The sequence below is a fragment of the Archocentrus centrarchus genome, chromosome 14 (assembly GCF_007364275.1).
Source record: "Archocentrus centrarchus isolate MPI-CPG fArcCen1 chromosome 14, fArcCen1, whole genome shotgun sequence".
NCBI classification, from domain to species: Eukaryota; Metazoa; Chordata; class Actinopteri; order Cichliformes; family Cichlidae; genus Archocentrus; species Archocentrus centrarchus.
In genome coordinates this window covers 31067343-31076944 of record NC_044359.1, presented here as the reverse complement: position 1 = coordinate 31076944, position 9602 = coordinate 31067343, and the positions used below count along the sequence as shown (strand labels likewise).

The 9602-nt window shown below is 41.7% G+C and overlaps 1 protein-coding gene across 1 annotated transcript; it reads right to left on the bottom strand.

The window, feature by feature from the left end:
- Positions 1 to 404: 404 nt before the first annotated feature.
- Positions 405 to 7799, bottom strand: LOC115792209 (septin-5-like). The gene is made up of 13 exons (XM_030746653.1): positions 7706 to 7799; positions 7193 to 7215; positions 4925 to 5299; positions 3954 to 4050; positions 3775 to 3861; positions 3557 to 3680; positions 3275 to 3409; positions 3052 to 3169; positions 2225 to 2326; positions 2028 to 2124; positions 1691 to 1853; positions 1482 to 1584; positions 405 to 1398 (listed from the first exon to the last, which is right to left on the bottom strand). Exons 1-13 carry the CDS (start codon positions 7749 to 7751, stop codon positions 1327 to 1329), a joined length of 1542 nt encoding a protein of 513 aa, XP_030602513.1. The 5' UTR covers positions 7752 to 7799; the 3' UTR covers positions 405 to 1326.
- Between the last annotated feature and the right edge of the window lie 1803 nt (positions 7800 to 9602).

Sequence of the window (9602 nt, the reverse complement as noted above, 5' to 3'; positions counted from 1 at the left end):
TGTGAGATGTTTTGAAAAAAAAAAAAGTTCTACTTAGATGGTTTAAGAATTTTTTTTTTTTACTTTTTGTCTTTGGAAAAGCAAAATTAAGCATTAAAAATACAACAAAGAAAAAGAAATAAAAGAAAACATGAAAAACAATTCTAGTTTAAACATTTTTCAAGTGACCACTAGATGGCAGTATAATATGGAAACCAAACTATTAAAAAATGCATTAAAAAAGAAGAAATTTCCAGTGTTTTTTAAAAGTGTTTCTGTTTCATTATGCAAATGAGTTAGACTGCATCAATGAAGAAACTTCTCACCTACTGGGCATGTCAGAGTGACAGAGGGAGACACTTTTTGCTTTCAGTCACTCAGAATAGAGGGATCATTACAAATTTTAATAAAAATACAGAAGCAAATCCAAGTAAAAGTTAATTTATATAGCATTTAAATATTTGTTAATACATTTACTTTTTAATAATTTATTTGCTGAGGGAATTATTCATTTGTGGCAGTTTTTTCATCAAGGTTATTGATAAAGATGTGATCCCACACAGTAAAGAAACACACACATACCTGTTACAAAAAAAAAGAAATGCATGTTTTATGTGTGAAATGTGTTTTCAATCTTTGTTTTAAATCCACTTCTCAGTACATCATTTTAATTCCACCCAAACTACCCTGTGAGTGGTTTTCAGATCTGGCTGATTGGTTTGGTTAACAGTGGGTTTGGTTACTCGTTAACAAATGAACTCATTTTGTACACCTCAGAACTGGCTCAGTTTCCCACATGCCCAAACCAGTGGTCCCAACGTTGTGACTGTGACTGCTGTGACTGACTGCAGTGTGTGTGACTGCTTGAATCATGTCCAGAGGAGGCCATACCTCATGTTAAAAATCTTATATAAATATGCTGCAGTGTTGGCCGATAAAATCTACTCAAAATACAAACTTGCATTTCTTTTTTTTTTAACTCATATAACTGAAACAGTTGCTTAAAGAAACCCTGTTTTTGGTTACTCCACAAAATCCAAATCAGTTCTCCTGCTGACTTGCTTCTTCTGACTGTGTTGTTTTAAGGTAAAGTTTCTGATTGTTCTTTTCAAAAGGGCTCCATGCCTGGAGTTAGATCTGGGAAAATACTCTGAAACCTTTCCTTGTATCTCAGGAAAGTCACGATTCCAGCCACGATTCTCACAGCAAGCTGTCCTGAGTAAGAACAACCAGAAACACACCCAATTTCAAATTGGCTGATGTCTTGTTCATTTTTAATTGCCAAGGCCTCCTCTGGGTGCTGGGCGCTCCTCGTCTGTCTCCTGTTCCATGGAAGTATGGTGAGAATCAGCAGCCGCCTCTCTGGCTGTGCTGCATCTGCTCCTGAATCCGCTCCAGCACTTCCTGCATCTTCCTCAGCTAAAAAAAAAAGCAGATAAATAAATAAGTGCTGATTGCTCTTATGACTAAGATGAAGGATGAAGGAGCAAAGCGAAACACACCTCTTCATCTTTCTCATAGATCAGTCTTTCCTTCTCGGTGTCGGTGATGGCCAGAGGCAGAGGAAAGTCCGCCTCACTCCCGTCCTGATATTTCTCTCGCAAACTAAAACACAAATTCACACACCCACACACACACACACACACATAAAGAATTGTAGAAACCGATGCTGGGCTGTGTCTGTGTTGGTGTGCATCCTGTCTCCACCCACCTGCGCTTCCTCTCCAGCACCACCATGCGTGTCATGTTCTGGATGCACTGAGCTCTGTAGTTTTCATAGTGAATTTCCCGCGTCACATCCTTCAGATCCTGCATGTGCGTCCTCACCAGCATGTTCCTCAGCAGCAGGAAGTCGGAATGAGCCGGGTTCTCCACTGACCGTGCAACAGCAACATTGTTACAGCCTCAGACTGGATCTTTGTTACCAGCCAAGTACTCCAACAGGTAATAATTAAGCCAAAGTAAATCAAAAACAATGAAAATTACCAATAAAATGAACATAAATAAAAGTTACAACTGAAAACAATAAATAATTTTGGGTGGAATACCTTCTACCACCCCCCAGGGATAGACACGACCCCTGAACTTGCGACCTTTACTCTCCACCTGCACATTACTCCCGATCACTGCAAAGGGGATGCTGTTCTGCAAGCAAAAAAACAAAAAAAGCAAAACAAAACAAAAACTGTAAACAGAGCAGATGACACATGTCAACCATGACAACTTATTGAATGAAATGAGGGACCTTGAGTATCTGCTCCTGTGTCTTGAAGTCTTCGTCCTCATCTGAATCACATTCAGGAAACTGGTAGATGTTTATCCCAAACTGCTTGATCTCCTCTCTGATCTGGAGCACATTGTATTATGTATGAGATGGAGAAACAGAGAAAATTAAAATATATATACAACAGAGATTGGAGATTGATTGGGATCAGAGCAGAACTGTGCCAAGAAAATATGCCCCACACCATTACACCACCAGCAGCAGCAGCAGCCTTGTTAATACAAGGCAGGATGAATCCATCCTGTTCATACAAAGTTCTGACCCTACCATCTGAATGCCGAAGTAAAAATCAAGACTGATTCAATCAGGCAAAGTTTTTCCAATCTGTATTTTGGTGATCCTGTGCAAACTGTAGCTTCAGTTTCCTGTTCCTTGCTGACAGGAGCGCCACCCGGTGCAGTCTTCAGCTGCTGTGGTCCATCTGCTTCAACGTTCAACATGTTGTCCATTCAGAGATGCTCTTCTGCACACCTTGGTCGTAATAAGTGGTTCTTTGCGTTACTGTTGCCTTCCTACCAGCTCAAAGCAGTCTGGCCATTCTCCTCTGGCCTCTGGCATCAACAAGGCATTTTATCCAGAGACCTGCTGCTCACTGGATAGTTTCTCTTTGTGAGGGAGAACAACCAAGCCAGGTTTAAAGTCACTGAATTTACCTTTCATCCCCATTCTGATGTTTGGTTTGAACTTCAGCATGCTGTCTTTATCATGTTTACATGATCAGCTGATTGAACAGCACCTAATGAGGTGGCTCTGTGTGTGTGTATGTTGGTATAACTAAGCTCTGATACCTTCATCTTCTTTCTGCAGACCTCTGCTGGAGTCAGGCTGTCCGCTTTGGCCAACACAGGAATTATATTGACTTTTTCATGCAATGCCCTCATACAGTCCACATCCAGAGGCCGAAGGCTGACAAGAGAAAAACAGCCACACACAGAAACATGCCAAAGAAGATGCTGAATAAAGTTTAGCTGATACTGTTGCAACGCTGTTATGTCTGGCTTGTCAGCGTACCCGTGTCCGAATGGAGAGATGAAGTAGAGGCAGCAGTGGACTCTGTTGTCCTGAATGTTTCTTCTGTTCAGCCCGCTCTCATCTCTGAAGTACTGTTCAAACTGCTGGTCGATGTAGTCTTCTACGTGCCTCCAGCTGATGCAGAAACATAAACGAGTAAAACCTGGTGGCACGCGCCCACCGTGAGCCATGAAAGAAAAGCGGTATTTCACGTGCTTGTGAAACCACGAGTTAAATTCAGACATTTCAAGCACCAAACCTCTTTGAGGAGGAGCTGATCACCTTTCTGTGTTGTTGATGGCATCCCCAAACCCCGGTGTGTCTATGATGGTGAGCCTCAGCTTGATCCCTTTCTCCTCGATGCCGATGGTGTGTTTGATGATGGCGACTGTCCGACTGATCCGCTCTGCAAGCACAGCGTGTGCAAAGACACGTATGAACATGCACGCACCATCTGATTTAGTTTTTTTCCACACAGAAACTGAAAAACGAAATCTCACCTTCAGCATTAGGAACTTTTCTGTCTTTGTAAAGGTCCGTGAGGAACAAACTGTTAATGAGTGTGGATTTACCGAGACCGGACTCCCCTGGAGAGGAGATTGAGAAGATTGATTACATTATAGTCCGTTTCAGGATAACAGTCTCTATCGGACTTATGAAGACATAAGGGAGGACTCACCTGCGACTATAAGTGTAAATGTGAAACCTTTCTTCACTGTTTTTCTATGGACCTGATTTGGTAATGTGGCAAAACCCACGTACTCCTTGTCCTGATCCTAAAGAAAGAAAACACAAACTTACCGTACACATGAAACATGTCCTGCTTTAATGAAAATAACATTTACTGTTAGCTTGCTGCTTCTGCAGTTACTCCATCACAAAAACACTTCTGTTGTGTTTTGTGTGTTTTTGCAGTATTTTTCTGTTTGCTGGTGTTTTCTCTGACCTATCAGGGCCGCCGCAGACATGTCCTGACTGGTGATCAGTCCCCTCACAGATATGCCTGGATTTCCCCTTTGTAGCATTTCAAACCTTACTGATAACTCATCGCACTTCTTTCTGTATATTTTTCTTATCATTTGTGTCGGTTTAAATTCACTTTTTTTCCTCTTGTTTTCTTTTTAACTGTTGAGCTCTTAAATTTTTGCATTGCTTTTAATTCTAGTTTTGCTTGCTGAATGCTGATTTTCAATAAGCACTTTTTGTGCTGAAGAAATAAACATGTATTATGTGCTTGCAACATGGTAGTCACTATATGAGCCATGACTGAACTCACAGTCCGACCCTGGGCTGCAAAGCATCATGGGACCTGGTTTTCCCTCTGCCCCAGAAGCATCAGTGAACAGACTGGGTGAGCAGACAGGAAAGGAAACTACAGACCGTCTCAGCTTTAGAGCTCAGCAAAGGTGCACTTCGAGGGCCAGACACCTGTGATAACCACACTGGCTTAACACTTTTTTTTTTTTAGTGTGAAAATTGATGTCTGACCTCTGTGTTAACTAACTGTGAAAGACAAATGAAGGAGTTGCAAACTGTGGAATCAATACTGAAAGTGGGTGTAAGGTTTTTAAGACGTACACAGAGATCTGGGCAACAAACTTTTAGTGTAACTTTAGAAACGTATACAGAAAACATAGCAAAAAAACACACCTCAGGAGAGTCATAGGGGTCGAAGCGTCCCCAGGGGCTACGCGGACGCATGGAGGGGCTGAGCGGAGAATCCAGAGACACCTGAGAGACAATCTGCTTCCTCAGCGATAGATGCTGAAATTCCGGATCCAGTCTCACATAATTTTGTCTGGGAGAGACCGCTGGAGAGCCACCAGGGTGGAAGGGGATAGTGCGGGCCAGAGAAGGAGTCCCGGGAAGGCTGTGGTGTCTCCCATTGGTCGGAGTCTCATTTCCTTCTGTTTCACGGTGGCCTGGTATCTGGTGCAGTTCACCAGAGTGAGACAGAAGAGGCAGATCCCTCATGGCGTAAGGAAAACGCATCTCCTCCTGGTCCCTTATGGACAGGCTGGACAGCTAGGGCAGAAAGCAGTATAGTCTTATACTGATCACCAAAAGTCTTGCAAAAATGACTATTGTCTAATTAAAACTAACGAGCTAGTGATCTGGTATCGTTTCTGTAAAGGTACAATAAAAATAGACGAGGAACAACAAGCTTGAACTGAGGACTAAAAAAAAGCTTGAATTTTTTTGAATCTTGAATTTTTAAGCTTCCTCTTTTTGAAATCATTTTTAAATTAGGTGCAGCAGAGCCTTGTGGCAGCCTCTGCCTAATTATGCTGGTGCAGAGTTCTTTGTTCTCCTGCAGGTACTTCAGTAACGCTGGGCCGGGGAAGCACAATAGAAGCTGCTCCAGCTGCGGTTGCTCCACAGCACCCTGCATATCATCACACACAATATTTAAATGTGTTTTCTTAATTTGCTTAATTTTATTATAAGTCATAGTCAAATCCATCACACACTGCTGTGTCCTTTCCATTTTTGTCACGGCCTCGGAGCTGAGCCGTGGACTCCGGTGTAATCTAAGCCTCAGGTTTGCAGTCAAACAAAAGAAGAGAGGAAGCTGGAGAAAAGTCAGACTCTGCTCTGGAAAACATTCACTACAGAAACGAGCCACTGTGAACTAAAGAAATATCACATTTACTGATTTAAATACTCATTATTTTTGCATTCATCACGTGTTGTTTATTTTCTATTCATTTATTTTATGCTTTGCTGTCAGTTGTGTCTCTACTGTCTGCTCCTGAGCAGAGTCGGGTTGACTTCATTGTTTTGGGACAAGGAAAACCAGCACACAGGTGTTACAGTGAGAAAGCTGGTATTTTGACTTTAACACATATAAGTGGAGGCAGCACAAATACTCTGCATGTTAATCTCATAACATTACACACTCCAGACTCCCTGCTGTGAGAAGACAGAGGGTTTCTCAAAGCAGGCCAGTAAGATTTTCTTTGTCCTCGGAGGAATTAACTTAATAACTCAAATTTACACAGTAGCCACCTGTTCCAGGACCAGCGTGTCACAATGCTCTGACAAGAAGACATAAATAACTTTTAAAGTCAAGTGAAAAGTAGCAAAGAATAGAATCTGAAATTTACTAAAATGCTAATTGAAGGAAACCATGAGGGAGTGATCTCTGTTCCTGTCATGATGCCGTGACTTTTAAATTACAGTGGAACACCCAAAATCATGAGGTTTTAATATCTTTAACGAGTTAATATAACCAGGAAACAATTCAAAGCACATTTATCTGTGTATATGTTTGATGCTCTCTGAATGCATGGCATGATGAGCGCCTGTCTTTTCTTGTAGTAGTAGACTAAACCCTTCGATGATTAGCTCTGACCTCTGATCTCATTACACCCTCACAAATGCCCTCCTCCATCTGTCCAGGCAGGTTGCAGAGGCAGTTTGAAGCTGGAGGTTAGTAAACAATAGAGTCAAACAGGATATCCTCACAACAGCTGTGAGTGCCAGTTTGTTGGGATCTTTCAGTGTGGAAAGTGTATCTATTTAAAATGAACTGAATTTTATGTTTTTGTGCTGTTTTTGAGGTTTTACAACACCTTACGCCACACCTGCTTCTCCACAGAGTGACTGTTTGCTATGCTGAGCGGCGAGGACAGTGAGCCTCCACCTGCTTTATGCAAGATAAACACACTGCACTGTTAAAGTGGTCAGAGGAATGCAGAAAAGCACCGGCCACGCTGCTGCTGGATTGACCAGGGTTCATCTGGCATCCCTCTACCTGTCAGCTCTTATTACCCACAAAACTTTGCAGCAGGCTTAATCCAGCTTCTAATGCTCTGGCAGGGTGGGGGTTTGGAGATTTAACTCACACACACACATACAGACACATAAGCTCTAACAAACTCTACATCTACAGGCTACTCTACACAATTGTCCTACCTCCTTGCCCGAGAAAGTTGAAGCTTTTTTTTTTTTTTTTTTGAGGAGAGCAGGCAGCAAATGCAAATTGGGAAACATATAATATTTATCAAAATGCATTCACGTTTGCAGTACAGGCTGCACAATGCTACTGAAATAGACACATGCAAATAAATAGGCAGCTTTACTACACGCCCTGATATCAGTAAAGGAAATTTGAAATAAAATGCAGAACTCAAATAAAAAAAATACTAGAAAAATACTAAATGACCCATAAAACACTGCAGCCCATTGTTTATACAGACAGATAAAGTGATGAATTACAGTGAATAAGATGGGAAAAGATGAGTTCAAGAATACAATAACCTTAACACATATAAATCCTTGCAGGATGATCACGGGCTGCAGCTTCAGTGAGTTTTAAATTGGCTGAGCAAATTTTCTTTTCTGAAAGTATCCATATAGCCTAATTCCAATTAAAATGTGAGGCAGCCTTGTTCAGTAGGCTATATATTTACGGTATTATAGACTTACCTTTTTTATTGCTGTGGAATCTGACCGGAGAGGACATGTGCTCCATGCTGCCGGTTTTCAAGCTGTCCCTGGATCAGAGGAGGGCAGAGCATGGGTGCACCACGATGCTGCAGATACGCTGTGGGCGTGTGCATCTGTGCCTTATACTGCTCAGCTCTGGGAGCACCGTGCTCCATGTTACTCAACAGCTTAATACAGCTCACAGATAATAATAATAATAATGATTATATTAATTATTATTATTGTAATATCGTATAGTTGTGGTCAGAAGTCTGCATCCACTCATCATGGGCATGAATGGTAATTTTGGGCTTTTAATGATTTCTTTGAACTGTTCCTTTTCCAGGGTGTAATGATTGTAAGCAAACATTTTTAATGACTAAAAAACAGGAATTGGGTGCACGCGTTTGAATTGATTTTGGATTTTCTCTAATCCACACAGGTTCAAAAGTAGACACACAGGCTCAAATTTGATTTGGTTAAATGTTCCTTATGAAGTTGCACCTTGACAAGACACTTTTGGTAGCCGTCAACAAGCGTCTGGCATCATTCTGGCTGCATATTTGACCATTCTTAGCATAGTTGGTAGAGTTTGTCAAGGTGGGCGGTGTGGCAGGCTTTTAGGACCCAAATGCAGGACTCGGTGGGCAGACACAAACTTGATTGGCTTTATTACTGAGATCTCAGGATGCATGCAAAAATCCTCCAAGGAGCAGAACTTGGGCCAATAATCCAAAAACCGAGAATCTTCATGCAAAACAAGGAACAGACAAACACACCACCATGACGGGACGACGCGACAAAGACCAAAGGGAAACACACAAGGTAATGAGACAAGCGGAAACAGCTGGGAGAGAAGCAACACATGAAGCAAACAGCAAACAGCATAAAGATCAGCATAAAGGAAGTAGCAACACAAAGACCAACAATAAGACACATGAACTTTACAGCAAGACAGAAGATAAGCAATACAGGAAAGAGACAGACTAAACCCGGAGATGAGACTAGAACTGAGCAGGAAAACAAAAGGGAACAATAATCTTCATTGACAACAGGCAGAAAACAAAGGGCACAATCAACAGGACAGACATGAGACACAGAAGCAAAGAGGCAAAGATACAGAAACAAAAGGGCGGCAGGAAAACCCGAACCACTGGAAGGCCATTCCAGCAGCTATGTGTTAACCAGTTCTGATGTGTGTTTGGGATCATTGTCCTGCTGGAACACCAAACCATGTCCAAGTTTCAACTGCAGCTGTAGCTGCTGATTTGAGGTGAAGTTGAAGTATTTGGAGGTAGTCCTCCTCCATCATTATTCCATCCACTTTGTGCGATGTACCAGTACCACTGGCAGCAAAGTAGCCCCGGAGCATGATGCTACCACCACCATGCTTGGCAGCTGGTTCAGTGTTCTCAGGTTTGAAAGCCTCACCTTTACTCCTCTGTACATACCTCTTGCCATTGTGGCCAAACAGCTCAATCTTTGTCTCGTTTGACCATAAAACTTTTCTCCAGCATTTGGCTCGTCAATGTGGGCAGCTGCAAATTTCAGTTGAGAGAATCCAAAATAATTCAAACTTGCGCACACAAGTCACACACAATCAGTCAACCCTGGAAAAAGAACAGTTTAAAGAAATCATTAAAAGCCCAATATAGTAACAAAGTCCACAACCACACGTGGGCCAACTCAGTTTCAATACTAAAAGTGCACAAATTGTTTTTAATTGAATATTTTTGAAACCAAAATGTCAGGACATGCAGAGCCTCCTGAGACCCAGAAGAAAAAAATGTTTTGATATTTTTTAGATAATTTAAGTATTGTGGTTCAACGAAACAAGTTGCATCAATTTTTTTTTTTTCAAAATTTTATTTATCATCTTCTGTCCCCTCTAGTGGAC

Coding starts and splice junctions, on each gene's coding strand:
- LOC115792209 (XM_030746653.1), bottom strand. CDS start 7,751: ATGGAGCACATGTCCTCTCCGGTCAGATTCCACAGCAATAAAAAAG. Junction 3,862..3,953: donor ATTTACACTTATAGTCGCAG/GTGAGTCCTCCC, acceptor TCTCCTCTCCAG/GGGAGTCCGGTCTCGGTAAA. Junction 1,399..1,481: donor TCTATGAGAAAGATGAAGAG/GTGTGTTTCGCT, acceptor TTTTTTTTTTAG/CTGAGGAAGATGCAGGAAGT.